This window comes from Salvelinus namaycush, unplaced genomic scaffold (genome assembly GCF_016432855.1).
Source record: "Salvelinus namaycush isolate Seneca unplaced genomic scaffold, SaNama_1.0 Scaffold182, whole genome shotgun sequence".
NCBI classification, from domain to species: domain Eukaryota; kingdom Metazoa; phylum Chordata; class Actinopteri; order Salmoniformes; family Salmonidae; genus Salvelinus; species Salvelinus namaycush.
Genome location: NW_024058586.1, coordinates 235,026 through 259,126, shown reverse-complemented (window position 1 = coordinate 259,126; position 24,101 = coordinate 235,026). Strand labels below are relative to the sequence as shown.

At 40.5% G+C, this 24,101-nt stretch overlaps 1 protein-coding gene across 1 annotated transcript in view; it reads right to left on the bottom strand.

Annotated features, from left to right (window-relative positions):
- LOC120037701 (V-type proton ATPase subunit S1-like) overlaps positions 1–12,435 on the bottom strand; it is a 33,639-nt gene extending 21,204 nt beyond the window's left edge. The window contains exon 1 of the mRNA XM_038983692.1: positions 12,317–12,435. Within this exon, the coding sequence (XP_038839620.1) occupies positions 12,317–12,429 (113 nt within the window). The 5' untranslated portion in view covers positions 12,430–12,435. The remainder of the gene's footprint in view (positions 1–12,316) is intronic.
- Between the last annotated feature and the right edge of the window lie 11,666 nt (positions 12,436–24,101).

The window sequence follows — 24,101 nt, the reverse complement described above, 5'->3', positions numbered from 1 at the left end:
ACATCTTCAATTTAAACCTACTAGAGAGCGTGTGCCCTCAAGCCTGGAGGGAAACTAAAGTCATTCTGCATTCCCAACAATAGTAACTGGCTCAATAGTAACTGGGTTACCAACCCTTTTTTTTTTTTTGGGGGGGTGGATCAGCTTAATATTGCGGAAAGAATGTTGCTTCCAATGTAATTGTCTGCATCATTTCCAATCCCCCATATTTTTTTGGGTAAATATATATATCCATTCACGTATGCATACATATACACATATATACATACACATACCTACATAGACATACATACTTTTTTAAAGAGTATACCTTTATTATTATTCCCCGCAAACCCTACCACCGATCCCCCAATTGGAGTAAACTGATAAACATTTCTGTTTTTACCTTCAATTTATACATCTTATACACATTTTACAGACACAGTCTACTTTATAATAGTTCTCTCTTGTTTGTTCTTAGTCCTTCCTCTATTTCTGTTGTCCATCCAGTTTGATTTCCACTTGTAACTGTGCTATTTCACAATAGCTCCGCACCTATACACATTTCACAGATCCCGTATGCCCTACATTGTTTATCTTGTTATTAGTCCCACCCTTCAGCTCCACTCAACCTTTCCCATCTATCTTCCAACATCATCCATTTCGGATTTTTATTTGCCATATATTTTTCAACTGTGCTGTGATGCTTCACAAAAGATTTGAATCTTCCTATTCTCATAGCTTCCACGGATTGTAAATTAAAAATAAACATTTTTGCTAAAATAATTATTATATTATTGATTGATTGACTATGGCTTTTCAAATCCCCCAGTATTGCTATCTGTAGCGTTAGTTCTACGCAAATGTTGCAATTCTTCAACCATTCCTGGACCTGTGACCAAAAACGAGCTACATGCGGACAATACCAAAATAAATGGTCTAATGACTCTGCCTCCTCACAGCAGAATCTACAGAGCTGGGAAGATTGTATCCCCCATATATATAACATTCTATTAGTTGCAAGAATTTTGTACAATAATTTAAATTTAAAAATTCGAAGTTTTGAATCCGGCGTTGTTTTGCGTATCAATTCATACACCATGTGCCATGGAATGGGTACATCGAAAATCTCTTCCCAACTATTTTGCAATTTATATGGCACAGCTGTAAGTTTTTTGATCCTTAAATGAAATTGGTATATGTTTTTATTTATCACACTTTTCTTTAACCATTTATGTTCTTTAATATAAGGCCGACATACAAGTTCCTTACTTTTATCCCCTTCCACCTGCCTCTTCCATTTTTGTGGTAATGCTGCAATTAATTGGTTGTAATTTTGGGTAGAGCAGACATTTCCATATGTCTGTGTTAGCTGCATGTGTGACATTACTCCACCAGTCCTATTTATGATATCATTCACAAAAATTATACCTTTTTTAAACATTTCTTCGATAAATACAGTTTTTTTATCAATTACTATATTTGAATTTAACCACAAGATTTGTTGTACTATTTGTTCCGTCCTTTCAGGTGGATTAAACTGAAATTGCAACCAACTTTCTAAGGCTTGCTTAAAAAATAAAGATATTTTGGAGATTATTTCCTTTTCAAGCAACCGAAAGTGAGCAGGTGTAATCTGAATAAAGGGAAAAAGGCCCTTCTTGAACATAGGATGAGACATTCGTACCAATCTACTAGAGAACCAGTTTGGATTTAAGTATAACTTTTGTATGACTGATGCCTTTAGTGAGAGGTCTAATGCTTTAATATTTAATAATTTCTGCCCTCCGAATTCATATTCGTTATATAAATAGGCCCTTTTAATTTTATCTGGCTTGCCGTTCCAAATAAAATTGAATATTTTTTGTTCATATAATTTAAAAAGCAGGTCACTAGGTGTAGGCAAAACCATAAGCAAATAGGTAAACTGTGATATGATTAAAGAGTTAATCAGGGTGATTTTCCCACAAATAGACAGGTATTTTCCTTTCCATGGTAGCAAGATCTTATCTATTTTTGCTAACTTTCTATAAAAATTTATTGGAGTGAGATCATTTCTTTCTTTTGGGATTTGTATACCGAGTATGTCCACATCACCGTCAGACCATTTAATTGGTAAACTACATGGCAATGTAAAATGTGTATTTTTTAGTGATCCAATACGTAATATGGTACATTTATCATAATTTGGTTTTAATCCAGAGAGGATAGCAAATGTATCTAGATCCTCTAAGAGGCCGTGGAGAGATTCTAGTTGTGGTTTTAAAAGAAAACATGAATCATCAGCGTACAATGACACCTTAGTTTTTAGGCCCTGGATTTCTAATCCCTTAATATTAATGTTTGATCTAATTTTAACAGCTAACATTTCGATGGCAATAATAAATAGATATGCCGATAGTGGACAACCTTGTTTTACTCCTCTAGATAGTTTAAAACTTTCTGAGATGTAGCCATTATTTACTATTTTACACCTAGGGTTACTATACATAATTTTTACCCATTTTATAAGAGATTCCCCAAAATTGAAATATTCTAGGCATTTATATATAAACTCCAGTCGTACTTTATCAAAAGCCTTTTCAAAATCAGCTATGAAAACCAGGCCTGGTGTCCCCGATATTTCATAGTGTTCTATTGTTTCCAGTACTTGCCTTATATTATCTCCAATGTATCGTCCATGTAAAAAACCTGTCTGATTAGGATGAATAATATCTGACAAAACTTTTTTTATTCTATGCGCCAAGCATTTTGCTAGGATTTTTGCATCACAACACTGAAGTGTAAGAGGTCTCCAATTTTTTAAATGGACTGGATCTTTATATATACCACTTGGGTCCTGTTTCAGTAATAATGATATCACACCTTCTTGTTGCGTGTCTGATAATCTATCATTTATATAGGAGTGGTTAAAACAAGCTAATAATGGTCCTTTGAGTATATCAAAAAAATGTTTGTATACTTCCACTGGTATGCCATCCAGTCCTGGAGTTTTCCCATCCTTAAAGGCCCCAATTGCATCAAGTAGTTCCTCCTCTGTAATTAGGCCTTCACATGAGTCTTTCTGTACAGATGTTAATTTTACATTATTATTAGGGAAAAAATCCATACAATTAGTTTCAGTTAGTGGAGATGGAGGAGCCTGAAACGAAAATATATTCTTAAAGTACTTTACTTCCTCTTTCAAAATATCATTTGGTGAATCATGCGTGACTCCATCATTTGTAACAAGTTTTAATACGTTTTTTTTGGTAGCATTTCTATATTGAAGATTGAAAAAGAATTTGGTGCATTTTTCCCCATATTCCATCCAGTTCGCTTTATTTTTGTAATATATTACACTGGATCTTTCTTGAATAAGTTCCTCCATTTCTTTTTGTTTTTCCTCTAACTTATTCTGTGCCTCTATGGTACCGTTTTTATTGTTATCTAACTGTACTGTTAGTCCTTCAATTTCCTTTGTTAATATGGACTCTTTTGATCGAAATTGCTTTTGTTTTATAGATGAGTACTGAATTGCATGGCCTCTAAAGCCACACTTAAAAGTGTCCCATACAATATGGGGATCTGCTGTACCTATGTTATGTCTAAAAAAGTCAGTTATAAATTCTTCTGTCCTAGTTCTAAACAATTTATCATCTAGTAGGCTTTGATTAAATTTCCAATATCCTCGCCCACGTGGAAATTCTGTAAGAGTAATATATATGCCAATTATGTGATGGTCCGACCGCATTCTGTCCCCTATCAAACACTTTTTAACTTTTGGTGCCAGAGAGAATGATATAAGAAAGTAGTCAAGGCGACTAGCTTGATTAAGCCTCCGCCATGTATATCTCACTAGGTCAGGGTATTTAAGTCTCCATATATCCACTAATTCCAATATATCCATGACATTCCTGATTTCCTTAAGTGCCTGAGGGTGATAGTTTGTAGTGTGATTTCCTTTCCGGTCCATAGAGGTATTTAAGACCGTATTAAAATCTCCCACTATAATAATAGAGTCTAGTGTTGCTTGTAGAGTTGATACATTCTTATATATATTGTCAAAGAAGCTTGGATCATCATTATTCGGACCGTATAGGTTAATAAGCCATATATGTTTATTGTCCAATAACATATTTAAAATAATCCATCTACCTTGAGGATCTGTTTGGACAAGTTGCACATTTGGATCAAAGTTATTATTAATTAAAACCATCACCCCTTTTGAATTTCTTTGCCCATGGGAGAAATATATTTCGCCCCCCCCCAGTTCTTTTTCCACAAAACTTCATCTAAAACTGTCGAATGGGTTTCCTGTAAACAGTAGATATTATAATCCTTCTCTTTTAGCCAGGTAAATACTGATCGTCTTTTCTTATTATCTGCTAAGCCATTACAATTGTAACTGGCTATACTTATTTCACCACTTACCATAATGAGACACACCTTTCAATTATTTTTATCAAAATATATGTTTGTAAACGTCCTATTAAAAAGTAACATAATGATTGAGTGTCTATATAGTTGTACCATGACATTTGCATCTCCACTAAGCAAACCTCCAATTGGTCCCCACTATTCCACCCGCCAAAAGCCCCCATCTCGAGTTGGGTTGTCATCCCAATGACCGGCAGACCACCCCCGACCCCCCGCATCGCACAGCCCCGGACCGACTGGGATCCATCCTTCGAAAAGTGCACACAGCGCCATCCACCGAACCGAAGCAGATCCATTGCCAAATGCATTTCCATCGCCCTCACCTCTATTTTTATTACATATTGCTGTGAATCATCCTCTATAGTCCCTAACATCTTTTACTTCTTCCTTCGCAACAGTTGTGGGATACACACATACACCCACACACATTCAGCCCTTACCCCCACACAACCATAAGCTCACCCTCTCAACAATTGCACCATCCCAGAGCCCAACTCAAGATGGATCATGATTTACAAATGTACTTGCAGTTGCCGCTTGCATGAGAAGGCCTGCAAGACCGCGCAAAAAATGAGCATAAATGTAGAGATTTATTTACCATTGTCACATCCTAAATGATGGAGGTCAAATGTACACCTTCTTCCTGAAACACCCACAATACGGTCATCCATTTTGACCATGTTCCCAAGCATCTCCATGCAGTCCGACTTGATTTCGTGCCACCAGGGCCACAATAATATACCCCCTCTCTGAATGTCCGAGTGTGACCCCCTCCCCATGGGTTACTGCAGCTAGTGTTGCCAGCACTGCCACTGCCTGGGTGGGGGCACCCCACCCCCCTCCCCATGGGTTACTGCAGCTAGTGTTGCCAGCACTGCCACTGCCTGGGTGGGGGCACCCCACCCCCCTCCCCATGGGTTACTGCAGCTAGTGTTGCCAGCACTGCCACTGCCTGAGTGGGGGCACCCCACCGGAATCCCCACCGGCTAGGTACAAGGTCGTCAAGGTTCTCATTAGCAGCTTTGAGAATTTCCTTGTTTATTATGCTCTCCCTTTAGGGGGCTTTGGCTTTGCAGGACCAACCCTGCCAAGCAGGCTCAGAATCTTACCAACCCTTAGTAAACTTCTGAAAAAAATTGTTTTTCACCAGATACAATGCTATTTCACAGAAAAAACTAATTGACAAACTTTTCAACACGCTTATAGAGAAGGACATTCAACAAGCACAGCACTTACACAAATGACGATTGGCTGAGAGAAATTGATGATAAAATGATTGTGGGGGCTGTCTTGTTAGACTTCAGTGCAGCTTTTGACATTATTGATCATAGTCTGCTGCTGGAAAAACAGGTGTTTTGGCTTTACACCCCCTGCTATGATGTGGATAAAGAGTTACCCGTCTAACAGAACACAGAGGTGTTCTTTAATGGAAGCCTCTCCAACATAATCCAGGTAGAAACAGGATTTCCCCAGGACAGCCGTCTAGGCCCTTACTTTTTTCAATCTTTACTACTGAATTGCCATTGGCTTTGAGGAACAGTAAAGCCAGTGTGTATGTGGATGACTCAACACTATACACGCCAGCTACCACAGCGACTGAAATGACTGCAACACTTAACAAAGAGCTGAGTGGTTTCAGAGTGGGTGGCAAGGAATAAGGTAGTCCTTAATATATTTCTAAAACATAAAGCATTGTAATTGGAACAAAAGACTCAATAAACCCTAAACCTAATCTAAATCTTGTAATAAATAATGTGGAAATTGAGCATGTTGAGATGACTAAACTGCTTGGAGTAACCCTGGATTGTAAACTGTCATGGTCACAATATATTGATACAACAGTAACTAAGATGGGGAGGAGTCTGTCTATAATAAAGCTCTGCTCTACCTTAATAGCACTATCAACAAGGCAGGTCTTACGGGCCCTAGTTTCTACCTTCTTAACAGCACTATCAACAAGGCAGGTCCTACAGGCCCGTGAATGTTGACCTTCTTAAAGGTCTTACTCACATCGGCTACGGAGAGCGTGATCACACAGTCGTCCGGAACAGCTGATGCTCTCATGCATGCTTCAGTGTTACTTGCCTCGAAGTGAGCATAGAAGTGATTTAGCTCGTCTGGTAGGCTCGTGTCACTGGGCAGCTCGCGGCTGTGCTTCCCTTTCTAGCCTGTAATAGTTTACAAGCCCTGCCACATCCGACGAGCGTCGGAGCCGGTGTAGTACGATTCAATCTTAGTCCTGTATTGACACTTTGCCTGTTTGATGGTTTGTCAGAGGGCATAGCAGGATCTCTTGCAGGCTTCCGTGTTAGAGTCCCGCTCCCTGAAAGCGTCAGCTTTATCCTTTAGCTCAGTGCGGATGTGGCTGTAATCCATGGCTTCTGGTTGGGGTATATACGTAATGTCACTATGGGGGACGACGTCGTCGATGCACTTATTGATGAAGCTGATAACTGATGTGGTGTACTCCTCAATGCCATCGGAAGAATCCCGGAGCATATTCCAGTTTGTGCTAGCAAAACAGTTCTGTAGCTTAGCATCTGCTTCACTTTCTTATTGACAGAGTCACTGGTGCTTCCTGCTTTAGTTTTTGCTTGATAGCAGGAATCAGGAGGATAGAGTTATGGTCAGATTTGCCAAATGGAGGGAGAGGGAGAGCTTTGTATGAGTCTCTGTGTGTATCGTAAAGGAGATCTAGAGTTGTTTCCCCTCTGGTTGCACATTTAACATGCTGGTAGAAATTAGGTAAAACGGATGAGTTTCCCTGCATTAAAGTCCCCGGCCACTAGGAGCCACGTCTCAGGATGAGCGTTTTCCTGTTTGCTTATGGCCTTATACAGCTCATTGAGCGCAGTCTTAGTGCCAGCATTGGTTTGTGGTGGTATATAGACAGCAACGAAAATACAGATGAAAACTCTCTAGGTAGATAGTGTGGTCTACAGCTTATCATGAGATACTCTACCTCAGGCGAGCAAAACCTTGAGACTTTCTTAGATTTTGTGCACCAGCTTTTGTTTACAAATATACATAGACCACCACCCCTTGTCTTACCAGAGGCCGCGGTTCTACCCTGCCGAAACCACTTAAAACCCGCCACCCCTTGTCTTACCAGAGGCCGCGGTTCTACCCTGCCGAAACCACTTAAAACCCGCCAGCTGAATGTTCGTAATGTCGTCGTTCAGCCACGACTCAGTGAAACATAAGATGTTACCGTTTTTAATGTCCCGTTGGTAGGATATACGTGATCGTAGCTGGTCTATTTTATTATCGATTGATTGTACGCTGGCTAATAGGACCGACGGTGAAGGTAGATTATCCTCTCAGCGTCGGATCCTTACACCCGGACCTTCATCCCCAATACCTCCGTCTCTTTCTCCTGCGAATGAGGGGGATGAGGGCCTTGTCGGGCATCTGAAATAAATCCTTCCCATCCGACTCGTTGAAGAAAAAGTACTCCAGTACGGGGTGAGTAATGTCCTGATATCTAGAAGCTCTTTTCGGTCATAAGACACAGTGGCAGAAACATAATAACAAAATAAGTTACAAATAACGCAAAAAAACACAATTGGTTACGGGATTGTAAAACAGCAGCCATCTGCTTCAGCGCCATTGGTCATCTCTCGTCAATATGACAATGGAAATGGTATCAGGGGTGGATGGAGAACAAACAACACATTTTTTTTTTAAATAACAATTTTAAATCACACAAATAAAGATGCTGATTGTTCTCCATTCTGATTCTGAGCCTTTTGTTAGTGTGGTGTTCATTTTTTTATTTGAATTTTAGTCATTTAGCAGACACTCTTAAGCAGAGTGACTTACACGAGCAATGAAGTGCCTTGCTCAAGAGCACATTAACAGATTTTTCACCTTGTTGGTTCGGTGATTCGAACCAACAATCTTTGGTTTACTGGCTCAATGTTCTTAGCCGCTAGGCGACCTGCGACCCGGTTTTTCTTTTTTCAGTGTATGAGACTCACGACGGAGAGTTAGATAAGGTGCAAGAGTTCAATCTTGGTTTCATCAGACCAACAACAAGGCACCTAAAGACATTCAGACCATGAGAAACAAGATTCTCTGGTCTGATGAAACCAAGATTTAACCCTTTGGCCTGAATGCAAAGCATCACGACTGGAGGAAACCTGGCACCATCCCTACGGTGAAGCATGGTGGTGGCAGCAGCATCATGCTGTGGGGATGTTTTACAGGGACTGGGAGACTAGTCAGGATCGAGGGAAAGATGAATGGAGCAAAGAACTGAGATTTTGTAACGAAGTAATGTGCTGAAGCGTACAAATTCCTATTCTTCTACTCTGACATCGTAACTGAGAAGAATGGGATAAGTGATGCTTTTAAATCATAATTTTATCTCAGCAGCCTTTTTATGAGAGAACAATGGTTTAATTTATGCTGGTCAGTCAATCGACTGCTCTTTCCTCTGCCAACCTCTAGCTGACTCGACGGTTAACCCGTCAACTTCTAGTGAATCTTTGTTCTCATTTCAACAATTTGCTACCTTTGATGTTCCAGACGACTTGTACAAGACTTAGGTTTAAAAAAATCCACTGGGGCTGATATGCTTGGTCCATCCCTAGTTATAAATGATGTGGTTAACGGATAAAAGGTAACGTTGTGCTGCTCTCTTCATTGACCTGTCAAAGGCTTTCGATACTGTTGATCACTCACTGCTAACTCTGAGGCTTTTCTCAACTGGCCAAGACCAGGCTGCATGTAACTGGTTTAAAAATGACTTGACATATAAAACTCTATGTGTATCTACTGATGGTGTTAAATCCGGTTGTCTGGACATTACAAAAGGTGTCCCACATGGGTAAATTCCGAGTCCTGTACTTTTTACATTAACAATACTGACTTGTCAGCAAACAACTGTAACCTGCACTTGTATGTTGATGACACTGTTATGTACGCCCCTGGTTGACCAGGCTCTCTGAACTAAAGGCTACCTTCATTGTATTACAGAAAAACTTTATTGACCTGAAATTAGTATTGAATGCAGGTAAAACTAAGTACAGGGCCTTCAGGAAGTATTCAACCCCTTGAATTATTCCACATGTTGTTGTGTTACAGCCTGAAATCAAAATGTAATAAATCATTTTTTTCTCATCTACACACATCAATACCCCATAATGACAAAGTGAAAACATGTTTAGAAATGAAAGACAATCACCGGCTGACAAAATTTCATGACCGCCACAGTCGAAGCTTGTTTTTTCCCCCAGTTGTCTTGAATGCACTGAAGTTGGAGATTTCCCAGAGTTCCCAGTTGTCTTGAATGCACTGAAGTTGGAGATTTCCCAGAGTTCCCAGTTGTCTTGAATGCACTGAAGTTGGAGATTTCCCAGAGTTCCCAGTTGTCTTGAATGCACTGAAGTTGGAGATTTCCCAGAGTTCCCAGTTGTTGTGAGATCAGCATCAAGCGTCATCACCGTGTCACACACCCCTTTGCAGTGAGCTGGAGGCAGCAGGCATTTTGAAAACATATCCTTGTTTGAAACCTGAACGTTTTTATCTTGCTTCAAAGTAGCCTATTAGATCTCTTCTCTTTCTAAATTTCTAACAGATATTTTCATCTCTGTCTCGTGAAGCAGCTCGGTGCCCTTTTGACAATAGTGTTTTCCTGCTAATTGCATTATGGAACAAACATTCGCGCGGCCTACTGCCTTGCGTGCATTGCTGCATTTATAAATGTGAAGAAATAGTTTATCAACATCTTAAGATAAACGTTTTTATCTGTTTCATCAGACAACATTATCTTTATGTAGACTAGGCCTACTGGTTATATGAATCTGGGATCCATCGTCCAACAACTGTGCCAGAGACTGTTGGAATTGGCTATTTCTTTCTCGATGAGCTGACCAATATAATAGGTAGCCTAAACTTTTCATACTATAGTAGATTGACATCGGCTAGTGATTTTGCTGTTATTTACTCATCTTCTTGGCTGAGGAAAAGTAAATGTGAAAAGTTATTTGAACATATTCAAAGTGCACATCAGAATTCGGTAACAAGGACGGCACATAGTTGCATTCTCGACTTGTGATTTCTGTCATTCTGAGCACCGTGGGTGGACGTTCTAATAAGGTTATGCACCCAATGCATATGGGTCCGATAAATTTCTCAAATGTCCGGCAAATTAAAATGTTGCCAGTTAAATATCCGCCGTCACATTTTTCCTAACGGAAACACTGGAAGAGTGGTATTCAGTGAAGTGTTGTGTTTGCCCCAAACATAATGCTTTCTATTCAGAACATAAAAGTTCATTTCTTTGCCACATTTTTGGCAGTTTTACTTTAGTGCCTTCTTGCAAATAGGACGCATGTTTTGGAATATTTGTATTCTGTACAGGCCTTCCTTATCTTCACTCTGTCATTTAGGTTAGTGTTGTGTATTAACTACAATATTGTTGATCCATCCTCAGTTCTCCTATCACAGCCATTAAACTCTGTAACTGTTTTAAAGTCACCCCTGGCCTCATTTCCTTCTTCTCCGGCAACTGAGTTAGGAAGGACACCTGTATCTTTGTAGTGACTGGGTTTATTGATTCACCATCCAAAGTGTAATTAGTAACTTCACCATTTTTTTTTGTTACCAATAGTTTCCCTTCTGGTAAAAAATGCACTGCTTGACTGAGGGATCTTACGGATAATTGTATGTGTGGGGTACAGAGATGAGGTAGTCATAAAAAAATAATGTTAAACACTATTATTGCACACAGAGTATTGTGTGTAAGCCAGTGACACAAAATCGCAATTTAATACATTCAGGCTGTAACACAACAAAATCTGGAAAAGGTAAAGGGGTGTGAATACTTTCTGAAAGCCATTGCTCCTCCTCCTTTTGATCAGAGTGGCTATTCCTCAGCCTCGAACCTAATGCTTCAATATAGCCTAAATATTTGTCATTTAACTTTTTAAATGTATTTAAAGGTACAAAATGCAGATATAATGTGAACGTCTAGCAACCCAAAGGTTGTGTTCAAATCTCATCATGGACAACTTTAGCAATTTTGCTAATTAGTAACTTTTCAACTACTTAGCATGTTAGCTAACCCTTCCCCTAACCCTAAAACTTTAACCTAACTTCTAACCTTAACCACTGACCTAGCTAATGTTAGCCACCTAGCTAACGTTCGCCAAAACCAATTGGAATTCGTAACATATCATACGAAATGGATGATGGACATCAACAAATTAATAAATACCATACGAAACATATCATACTAATATGGAGTGTCTCGGATTTACCTAAATAATCATACGAAATGTTCTGAGACCAGGTTGGGTACGCATTGCTTATTGGTTGTATGTGGTGCATCGGCACAGAAACCTGTTGGAAAATGTTGGTGGAAGATTTGCATATATTTAACATAAGTATAAATATAGCGTCAAAATATAATTTCCCCCTAGCTGATAATTGTTTGCAGCCGGCTATGATAGTAGTGTAATGAGAGAGGCAGGGAGAGTGACCTGGTTTGTGGTGGTCGGTGAGTCCTCAACCTTCTGGCCCATAACACTGTGTGGCATCGACAGTGCCATAAAACCATGCTGAAGGGGTGAAGTCGATAACCACGTCTATAAACACAGGGCTGTTATTTGTGGTAGCAATCATTCTTTTTTAGTTAATTTTATGAGGGGAGAGGGTGTGCACATGTTTTTACAGTACAAGGGGAGGGTCATGTGAAAATATTGTTAATGTTGGTGTTTTTTTTAATGATACTTCGAGTAACATTTTTTATTTCCCTTACTGGCTAGTGGCTTCACAGATGAATTGCCAAAATATAAGGTGGTTTGATAGCGAGCAAATAGGATCCCCGCTAGGAATATGAATGACAAGATGTCAACCAGCTTGCACGGTGACAAACGCATCCCCAGACCAAAACCACACACACGGCTCTTACCCTTCACTCGTCCATAGCATCAGCGGCACCTGTTCGTCGCAGGTCCCGGCGGAGAAGGTGCACAACACGGCCAGAAACACAGTCACACAACCCCGACCCGATATCATCCTCATCCTCCGCTCAGCCGCCATCTTGAGATGCTCCAGGTTCTCGCTGGGGACTGGTTGTCACTAGTTATCACAGCCACAGAGTAAAAATGAGCTATATCACATGTTATTGCTTTTTGTCTTAATTTAAGGTTATTATTAGGCATACGGTTAGCAGTGTGGCTCAATTTAGGGTTAAAATCCCCTTTTAGGAATAGGCGGGGTTTATGTATGACGTTGTGTTTGTGGTAACTAGTGACGACCCTGCGCACCGCGGAACCGGCAGGGCTTATTATTCAAAAAACCTGTAGAAGCTAAATCAATGGCTACAGAGGGACTTATCTTTAAAAGGAAGAGTCCTAATTACCAGGGCTGACGGTATCTCTAGGCTAACATATGGCGCTCTATCTTTATATATTTACGGTAAAATAAGCAAGGAGATAGATTCTTTTCAACTTTCTGTGAAGAAACCGTAGGAAAACTGTTGTAATGAACACTCATGAGTATGGTGGGCTGACTTTTCTGGACTTTACTACCTTAATACGTTTAAGATCAATTGGATAAAACAATTCCTAAGAAGACCCACTTATATCTGGAATTTTATTCCTCATCATGTCTTCTCTACTTTTGGTGGCCTTAACTTCATGTTGGTTTGCGATTATAATATTGACAAAGTTCCAGTGAAACGTTCTGGTTTTCTTGTCATGGTCCTTAATTTATAAGCATAACTTTTCTCCACACAGATATTACATATGGAATAATCGGGATATATTGTATACAAATACTTCTTTGTTTTTAGAATATTGGTTCCGAAATAATATCTTATTGGTGAGCCAACTGGTAAATGCAGAGGGTTTTTTACTTAGTTATAAGGAATTCTTATCACTTTACAAGGTCCCTGTAACACCTAAAGATTTTGCAATTGTTTTAGATGCCATTCCCTCAGGTGTTGCTTTATTATTCAGGAACGTGTCAAGACCTGACCCTCAGAGCCTACCTTCCGTTGACCCTGTTGACTCATCAGTAGGAAAGATTTGTTTCTCTTTTGGTCCATTCAACAAGAGAGCGATGCGAACCTTGTTTCAGCAGGATGTTGTCATGCCTTATTGGAATGGATTTATTGATAATATCTGTTGGAAAAAGGTTTGGATGTTGCCACACACATACCTACTTGTTAACAAAATTAAGGAAGTTTCCTTTAAAATGATTCATAAATATTATCCTGCCAACCACTATATGAAGAAGTTTTAAGAAAAACATAAACTCAAGTTGTACATTTTGTAATGACCACCCAGAAACAGTGTTGCATCTTTTTTGGCATTGTATTCATGTAAGGAATCTGTGGCAAGACATCAGTAGATTTATAATTGAACAGATTTAGGAAGATTTTACACTATTATGGAGAGATGTACTGCTTGGATTCTTTACCTACGATAGAAATAAGCTGAAACAATTTTATGTAATTAATTTCATTATTCTTTTGGCCAAATTTCATATTTACAAATGTAAATTTACAAACACAACACCACATTTTCTTACCTTACAAAAACAAATTGAACTATATTTTAAGACAATGAAATACTCTAACAAAACAGCTGTTAGAATTATAAGTGTCTGTATGTCTGTATATTATTTATATGTTCTTGTGTTCCCACATGTACTTCCTGTATTGATTTGTTGTTAATAAAAAACTTTTTTTAAATATAAATTTTAAAAAAGGAACCGGAGGTGCTATCCGGGATCCGGGTGGGCTCCAAGAAGCCAGCTTGACCATACGCTTCTACTTTTGAAAGATAGTTCAAAGTGTATTATTTTGAATTACCAAATTAATATTTTGCTTGCTAGAAACAACCAGATCATTGAAGATTTAAGATTGTATTTTTCTAAATGTCACAGCGCGCTGATAGAAAGATACATTTTATGGCTAACACCTCAGCTAGCAATGCTCAGGCTTCATCCAATGTCATTATGCAGGAAGCAAATGCTTTGATTGACAACTGCCACAACTATGCTGGCCTGACAGACTCCATAGCTGTGTTCGAATGCCCATACTAACATACTGTATACTACATACTGAATGAGTATATACTACATACTATTAGTTCATTTTAGTATACTGTAGACGAACGGTATCCTTTCAGTTGAGCGTAGTAGCTCTTCCGTGGTCTACCGGAAGTTGATGCTGTTGCTATGCAACCTCTTGTTAGCTAGTTAGCATAGCAAATTACTAGTTAGACATTTTACGACAACAGGTGTGTTCTTAAATTCAATCTGGAGTGCCAGAGTGTGCTCATAAATTCAGAGCTTTGTCAGATTGTCCGTTTGTAAATTCAGAGCGCACACTGGATGCTCGGGCAGATTTGAGCGTTTTGACCTTACAACAGCAGTCAAGCACCCAAACTAATGTTGGCTAGCTTGCTAGCTACTTCCAGACACAAATGAGAATGACCACTCTAGCAGAGCTGGTTAGGCCGTTTTCATGATATCCAGAGCGTTGGTGACTAACTGTTGCTGGCAACAATTTAATTAAGCTTTTTTGCCGGACGTTAACTGACACCGGCCGATTCAACCTGTGATCGTAAATTAATTATTCTGCGCTCAGTGCTCTGAAATCGGAGTAGATAGCCAGAGCGAGTTTACAAAGCACCCGAATGTCCATTGAGAATGCACAACGACTATACCATTTAGCTAAAAATCAAGTCAATGAACGTTGGGTAGTTAGTTAGATAGCCTACAGTTGGCAAGTTTTATGTATAAGTAGCCAACTAACGTTAGGTAGCTAGCTAACATACCGGTACATACTGCTGCAATGATATGCTATGTGGTTCCTAAGGCCAGCGTAGCTAACAAATTATCAGCCAATATAACATGTAAGGTAACTTATTTGAAAAGTAATTACTTTATGACATTGCTCAACATTGTGTTAACATTTGTGATAATTAGTTAAAGCAATGAATTTGTATCCGCTATCGTTGGACTTCGGCTGCATATTTTCCTCAATTTTCTTCAAATCTGAAAATGGCCACGGCCATTTCCCGAAGAATTGCATTTTGGGCCCTAAAGTACGGAAATAGTGTCCTCTGCCTGTATACTTCATATTTTGGTGAATTTAGTACAACATCTGGGAACTTTTGTCATACTAACTATATCCATACTATGACCAATAAGCATACTATATACTCAATTCACGTCACAAATAGTACGGTTAGTATGAGTATTCGAACACTGCTTATGACACTAGGGTTGCCAGGTCAAATAACAAAAATTGCCCAATGACCAGTCAAAACCCACCCAAAAGGCCTGAAAATCAAATCAAATTGTATTGGTCACATACGGTCACGACTTCCACCGAAGTCGGTCTCTCTCCTTGTTCGGGCGGTGTTCGGCGGTCGACGTCACCGGTCTTCTAGCCATCGCCATCGCCGCTCCACTTTTCATTTTCCATTTGTTTTGTCTTGTTTTCCTGCACACCTGGTTTACATCTCATAATTACTATGTGTATTTATCCCTCTGTTCCCTCTATGTCTGTGTGGGGTATTGTTTATTGTCAAGGTTGGCACGCTTCCGGCTGGTTTGCGCCGGGTTTTGTTTTATACCCGTGCTTTGTGGCAGCCGGTACTTTGTACTTGGTTTTTGTACTTTGTGCTGCCTCACTTGTTCTTTGGGCATTTGTTTTTGTGACACGGTTGCGTTCTGTTCTAATGATTGCCTAAGTAAAGTACTTTGTCCACTCATCTCTGCTCTCCTGCGCCTGACCTCCATGCACCAGCTACACCCACCGTTGACACATACACATGGTTAGCAGATGTTATTGTGAGTGTAGTGAAATGCTTATGCTTCTAGATCTGACAGTGCAGCAGTATCTAACAGGTAATATCTAACAATTCCACAACAAAACCTAATACCTAACAAAACCTAGTATCTAACAATTCCACTAAATCTAATATCTAACAAATTCCACAACAAAATCTAATATCTAACAATTCCACAACAACCTAATACACATAATCTGGTAAAGGAATGGGATGAGAATATATAAGTATAAAATATATGGATGAGCAGTGACAGAGCAGTTAAGATGCAATAGATAGTAAAGAATAGATAGTGAAGTATACAGTATATACATATGAGATGAGTAATGCGAGATATGTAAACATTATTAAAGTTGTATTATGAAAGTGACTAGTGTTCCATTTATTAAAGTGGCCAATGATATCAAGTCTGTAGGTAGGCAGGCGCCTCTCTGGTGGCTGTTTAACAATCTGATGGCTTCATTGTGGTTTCCTCAAAATCATAATTATTGCAAGCTATGACAACATAAAGGAATTTGAATTTGTGGCAAGAGAAAAGATAATTTGCCCTTATTAAACTCACCAGATAATTTTCCATCAGTGGATGTTGGTTTAACTCGTTTGATTGCTATGATTAAGCAATAAGGCCAATATACCACGGCTAAGGGCTGTTCTTAAGAACAACAAAATGCGGAGTGCCTGGATACAGCCGTTAGCCGTGATATATTGGCCATATACCACAAACACCCGGGGTGCCTTATTGCTATTATAAACTGGTTACCAATGTAATTAGAGCAGTAAAAAGTAATGTTTTGTCATACCCGTGGTATATGGTCTGATAAACCACAGCTTTCAGACAATTGAACACTACATCCCCAGAGGTTTGTGCTGACTGTACAGAGATTTTCACAACCGGTTAAATGGCATCCCTTGAGAAGGCAAGAACAAGATGTATGTCAGGAGAAGTGCAGTATTATCATAAGGAGACGTATACAGTACTTGGAATACGGAGGAGGAATGGAGGGAAAAAGAGAGGCAGAGGAGGTCTATGATAGAGAGGGAGGAAGAGGGTGAGCATGAGTTGGTTAAAAATGGCAGACAAAAGGGAGATGGTTTGTTAAAGTTGTAGAAAATGTAAGCAGAGTGAGTTGAATGCAGGAGGAGGAATGGAAGTGAAGGAGGGCAAAGTATCTGAGGTGGTAGGTGTGGTGAAGTTCTCAGAGCCCAGGCTTACACCGAGGGTCAGGTTAAAGATGAGTCTATGACAGTAGGAGTGATGTTTTATGAAAAAGTGGACCCCTGCCTTTTGGCTGATCCATTTGTGGGTTCAGGGTGGGTGAAAACAGAGTTGGGTGCTGTGGAATCTGTGAGGGTAACCAGAAGTGGTCTTGTGATAATTGTTTGTGTTTCTGCTGGTCAGAGGGAGTAGGCGCTCCGTGTTAAACGAATGGGGGCAAGAGATGTGAATTGTTTTGCTCTCAAGAAAAGGGCTCCACTGAAAGGAGTGATTACTGGGGTAATGGTAAATGTGAAAGCTGACCAACTGAAGGGGAAGATTCTCAGTGCTTGTGATGCTCGTTGTTTGGTGTGACTCAGACAGGGTGGTGTGAGTTGTGAAACAGAAGAGTCGTTGTCTGTTCTTTTGAGTTGTGATGTTGAGTCTTTCCCCCCAAAAAGTGATGTTGGGATATAGGAGTTAACCTGTACGAGCTTTTGTGCCGAATACATTACGTTGTTACAGGTGTCAAGCTTATGGGCAGGTGGCAACAGTGTGTAGGAGGAAGGTTCCTAGGTGTGAGAAGTGTGCCGAAGGGAATGAGACAAAGGAATGTGTAGCATTGCGGAAAGTAGTGGTATGTGTTAACTGCAGGGTCGTCATAAATCTGTTCAATTATAAATCCACTGATGTCTTGCCACAGTTTTCTTACATGAATACAATGCCAAAAAAGATACAACACTGTTTCTGGGTGGTCATTACAAAATGTACAATTTGAATGTATTTTTTTTATTCTTCATATAGTGGCTGGCAGGATAATATTTATGAATAATTTAATAGAAACTTCCTTAATTTGGGTAATATGTAGGTATGTGAGGCAACATCCAAACTTTTCCCCTATCTCCTTGCTTATTTTACCAACAAGATATAAAGATGGAGCGGCATTTGTTAGCCTAGAGATACTCTCAGCCTTGGCGGCAGGTAGCCTAGTGGTTAGAGCGTTAGGCTTTGGCGGCAGGTAGCCTAGTGGTTAGAGCGTTAGGCCTTGGAGGCAGGTAGCTTAGTGGTTAGAGCGTTAGGCCTTGGCGGCAGGTAACCTAGTGGTTAGAGCGTTAGGCCTTGGCGGCAGGTAACCTAGTGGTTAGAGCGTTAGGCTTTGGCGGCAGGTAGCCTAGTGGTTAGAGCGTTAGGCCTTGGCGGCAGGTAGCCTAGTGGTTAGAGCGTTAGGCCTTGGCGGCAGGTAACCTAGTGGTTAGAGCGTTAGGCCTTGGCGGCAGGTAGCCTAGTGGTTAGATCGTTAGGCCTTGGCGGCAGGTAACCTAGTGGTTAGAGCGTTAGGCCTTGGCGGCAGGTAGCCTAGTGGTTAGAGCGTTAGGCCTTGGCGGCAGGTAGCCTAGTGGTTAGAGCGTTAGGCCTTGGCGGCAGGTAGCCTAGTGGTTAGAGCGTTAGGCCTTGGAGGCAGGTAGCCTAGTGGTTAGAGCGTTAGGCCTTGGCGGCAGGTAGCCTAGTGGTTAGAGCGTTAGGCCTTGGCGGCAGGTAGCCTAGTGGTTAGAGCGTTAGGCCTTGGCGGCAGGTAGCTTAGTGGTTAGAGCGTTAGGCCTTGGCGGCAGGTAGCCTAGTGGTTAGAGCGTTAGGCCTTGGCGGCAGGTAGCCTAGTGGTTAGAGCGTTAGGCCTTGGCGGCAGGTAGCCTAGTGGTTAGAGCGTTAGGCCTTGGCGGCAGGTAGCCTAGTGGTTAGAGCGTTAGGCCTTGGCGGCAGGTAGCCTAGTGGTTAGAGAGTTTGGCCTTGGAGGCAGGTAGCCTAGTGGTTAGAGCGTTAGGCCTTGGCGGCAGGTAGCCTAGTGGTTAGAGCGTTAGGCCTTGGCGGCAGGTAGCTTAGTGGTTAGAGCGTTAGGCCTTGGCGGCAGGTAGCCCAGTGGTTAGAGCGTTAGGCCTTGGAGGCAGGTAGCCCAGTGGTTAGAGCGTTAGGCCTTGGCGGCAGGTAGCCTAGTGGTTAGAGCGTTAGGCCTTGGCGGCAGGTAGCCCAGTGGTTAGAGCGTTAGGCCTTGGCGGCAGGTAGCCTAGTGGTTAAAGCGTTATGCCTTGGAGGCAGGTAGCCTAGTGGTTAGAGCGTTAGAACTTGGAGGCAGGTAGCCCAGTGGTTAGAGCGTTAGGCCTTGGCGGCAGGTAGCCCAGTGGTTAGAGCGTTAGAACTTGGAGGCAGGTAGCCTAGTGGTTAGAGCGTTAGGCCTTGGCGGCAGGTAGCCCAGTGGTTAGAGCGTTAGGCCTTGGCGGCAGGTAGCCCAGTGGTTAGAGCGTTAGAACTTGGAGGCAGGTAGCCTAGTGGTTAGAGCGTTAGAACTTGGAGGCAGGTAGCCTAGTGGTTAGAACGTTAGAACTTGTAGCCTAGTGGTTAGAGCGTTAGGCCAGTAACTGAAAGGTTACTGGATCGAATTCCCGAGCTGACAAGGTAAAAATCCGTCGTTCTGCCCCTGAGCAAGGCAGTTAACCCACTGTTCCCCGGGCACCAAAATCATGGACGTCGATTAAGGCAGCCCCCCGCACCTCTCTGATTCAGAGGCGTTGGGTTAAATGCAGAGAGACACATTTCAGTTGTAGAACTGACTAGGTATTCCCCTTTCCCTACTAGGACTCTTCCTTTTAAAGATAAGTCCCTCTGGAGCCATTGATTTAGCTTCTTCTGGGTTTTTTTAATAAGAGGGTTAAAATTTAGTAAGCCTCTAGACTTCTGATCCTTAATAATGTGTCACGCCCTGACCGTAGATTGCTTTGTATGTTTCTATTTTTAGTTTGGTCAGGGTGTGATGTGGGTGGGTATTCTATGTTGTAGGTCTAGGTTTTCCTTTTCTATGTGTTTGGCCTGGTATGGTTCTCAATCAGAGGCAGCTGTCTATCGTTGTCTCTGATTGAGAGCCATACTTAGGTAGCCTGTTTTCCCATTTTGAGTTGTGGGTGATTATTTTCTGTTTAGTGTTTTTTCGTCACCTTACAGGACTGTTCGTTTGTCGTTTTTTTGTTTTGTTCAGTGTTTATTTGATAAAAAATATGAACACTTACCACGCTGCACCTTGGTCCTCCTTCCCCCGACGACAATCGTGACATAATGGTTATGCCTAAATATGTAAGTTCTTCTTTCACTGGAATCCCATAATATGAGGGTGTCACACATATTAATTAATAAAAACAGATATGGTGAGATAGGACAACCTTGCCTAATTCCTCTCTTTAACTCCCAGACCTGCTGTTTTCAACTCTCTAGAGACAGCAGGAGCGGTAGAGATGCTCTTAATGATCGGCTATGAAAAGCCAACTGACATTTACTCCTGAGGTGCTGACTTGCTGCACCCTCGACAACTACTGTGATTATTATTATTTGACCATGCTGGTCATTTATGAACATTTGAACATCTTGGCCATGTTCTGTTATAATCTCCATCCGACACAGCCAGAAGAGGACTGGCCACCCCTCATAGCCTGGTTCCTCTCTAGGTTTCTTCCTAGGTTCTGGCCTTTCTAGAGACTTTTTCCTAGCCACCGTGCTTCTACACCTGCATTGCTTGCTGTTTGGGGTTTTAGGCTGGGTTTCTGTACAGCACTTTGAGATATCAGCTGATGTAAGAAGGGCTATATAAATACATTTGATTTGATGCTCTACTGTGTCAAATGCTTTATAAAAATCTAAAAATAATATGAAGCTTTCCTCTGTTATCAAGTCTGAGTAGTCAAGTATGTCTAATACTAGTCTGATATTGTTAGAAATATGTCTGTTCCTCTTGAAGCCAGACTGTGTTCCAACAGTGATTGCAGCCAGGACTTCTTTAATTATTTATATTAGTAGTAAGGCTAATATCTTATAGTCATTATTAAGACAAAATGTACGCCAGTTATGAATGAGCAACACTTGTTTTTAATACTCTCTAAAAATAATTCAAGTAGGGAGCTACTTGTTCAGAAAATAACTTGTACAATTTTGACGTAATTCCATCAATAACTGGGGATTTATTGTCTTTTAGATATTTGATAGACTCGATAATCTCTTCAACTATGATGGGTTCATCACACTGTTTAGAACATTAGTCAGTGAGTCAAAAAAATATCTGTCGATTCCTGAGAGTATGTAAAGCCATACAATTTCTATGTAAAAATTGCTACAGTAGTTAGCGATTCATTTTTCGTCATATGTAATAACACCATCAATGTTTAATTTGTGGATAGTGTTATTTGTAGAGTGACATTTCTCAAGTTTAAAGAAATAGGAGGAATTCTGTTCTCCTTCCTCAAGACATGTTTTACTAGATCTAATAAAGGCTCCTTCTGCTTTTAATCTACATATATTATTTAGTTTATTTAATCTATATATATTATTTAGTTTATTTAATCTATATATATTATTTAGTTTATTTAATCTACATATATTATTTAGTTTATTTAATCTATATATATTATTTAGTTTATTTAATCTACATATATTATTTAGTTAATTTAATCTACATATATTATTTAGTTAATTTAATCTATATATATTATTTAGTTTATTTAATCTACATATATTATTTAGTTTATTTAATCTATACACTCTTGGCATTCTCTCAACCAGCTTCACCTGGTATGCTTTTCCAACAGTGTTGAAGGAGTTCCCACATATGCTGAGAACTTGTTGGCTGCTTTTCCTTCACTCTGCGGTCCAACTCAGGTGTGTTTTGGGTCATTGTCCTGTTGAAAAACAAATGATAGTCCCTCTAAGTGCAAACCAGATGGGATGGCGTATCACTGCAGAATGCTGTGGTAGCCATGCTGGTTAAGTGTGCCTTGAATTTTAAATAAATCACTGACAGTGTCACCAGCAAAGCACCCCCACACATCACACCTCCTCCTCCATGCTTCACGGTGGGAACCACACATGCGCAGATCATTCGTTCACCTACTCTGCGTCTCACAAAGACACGACGGTTGGAACCAAAAATCTCAAATTTGGACTCATCACACCAAAGGACAGATTTCCACCGGTCTAATGTCCATTGCTCGTGTTTCTTGGCCCAAGCAAGTCTCTTCTTATTATTGGTGTCCTTTAGTAGTGGTTTCTTTGCAGCAATTCAACCATGAAGGCCTGATTCACGCAGTCTCCTCTGAACAGTTGATGTTGAGATGTGTCTGTTACTTGAACTCTGTGAAGCATTTATTTAGGCTCCAATCTGAGGTGCATTTAACTCTAATGAAGTTACCCTCTGCAGCAGAGGTAATTCTGCGTCTTCCTTTCCTGTGACGGTCCTCATGAGAGCCAGTTTCATCATAGCGCTTGATGGTTTTTTGCGACTGCACTTGAAATTTTCTGCACTGACTGACCTTCATGTCTTAAAGTAATGATGGACTGTCGTTCCTCTTTGCTTATTTGAGCTGTTCTTGCCATAATATGGACTTGGGCCATCTTCTGTATACCACCCCTACCTTGTCACAACACAACTGATTGGCTCAAATGCATTAAGAAGGAAACTAGGCACACCTGTTAATATAAATGCATTCCAGATGACTACCTCATGAAGCTGGTTGAGAGAATGCCAAGAGTGTGCAAAGCTGTCATCAAGGCAAAGGGTGGCTACTTAGAAGAATCTCAAATATAAAATAGAATGTAGAAAATAGCAGCCTTATTCTAAAATTGTATTAAATTATTAAAAATAATTTAATCAATTTTATAATAAGGCTGTAACATAACAAAATGGGGAAAATGTCAAGGGGTCTGAATACTTTCTGAATGCACTGTACATTGTAATATTGTTGTATGGTGGTATTATACATGTTGTATTGTAGATATGTAGTGGAATAATAATTTTATATGATGTACTGTTTTATCTTTTGTTTTATGTGTAATGTTAGTGCCTTAATGTGTTTGGACCTGCTGCTATACTCCAGGAAGAGTAGCTGCTGCCTTGGCAGGAACTAATGGGGATCCATAATAAACCCCAGGAAGAGTAGCTGCTGCCTTGGCAGGAACTATTGGGGATCCATAATAAACCACAGGAAGAGTAGCTGCTGCCTTGGCAGGAACTAATGGGGATCCATAATAAACCCCAGGAAGAGTAGCTGCTGCCTTGGCAGGAACTAATGGGGATCCATAATAAACCCCAGGAAGATTAGCTGCTGCCTTGGCAGGAACTAATGGGGATCTATAATAAACCCCAGGAAGAGTAGCTGCTGCCTTGGCAGGAACTAATGGGGATCCATAATAATCCCCAGGAAGAGTAGCTGCTGCCTTGGCAGGAACTAATGGGGATCCATAATAAACCCCAGGAAGAGTAGCTGCTGCCTTGGCAGGAACTAATGGGGATCCATAATATACTCCAGGAAGAGTAGCTGCCAAACTCAGTAAAATGGTTGAAATTGTTGTATGTTGCGTTTATATTATTGTTCAGTGTATTTTTCCTGGTTGACACAAAGTGATATCACAACTGTGGAATTCAAGCGAACTGATCCCAGACCACCTCTCGAGATGGTCTCAGTTCGGTTTGCTTCAGGGACTCTTTTGAGGGTCTGAGTTCCTCTAGAGTGTTCACACTGTACAAAACATTCAGTGTACCGCACTAAGTTCTCAAGAATTGTATGAAAGGGTGAAAACACCCTTATATAGATCATTAATAAATACAGACTATTGACATTTTTCTTTTATTACGTGAGGAACTTTTATTTCGAAAATGGCTG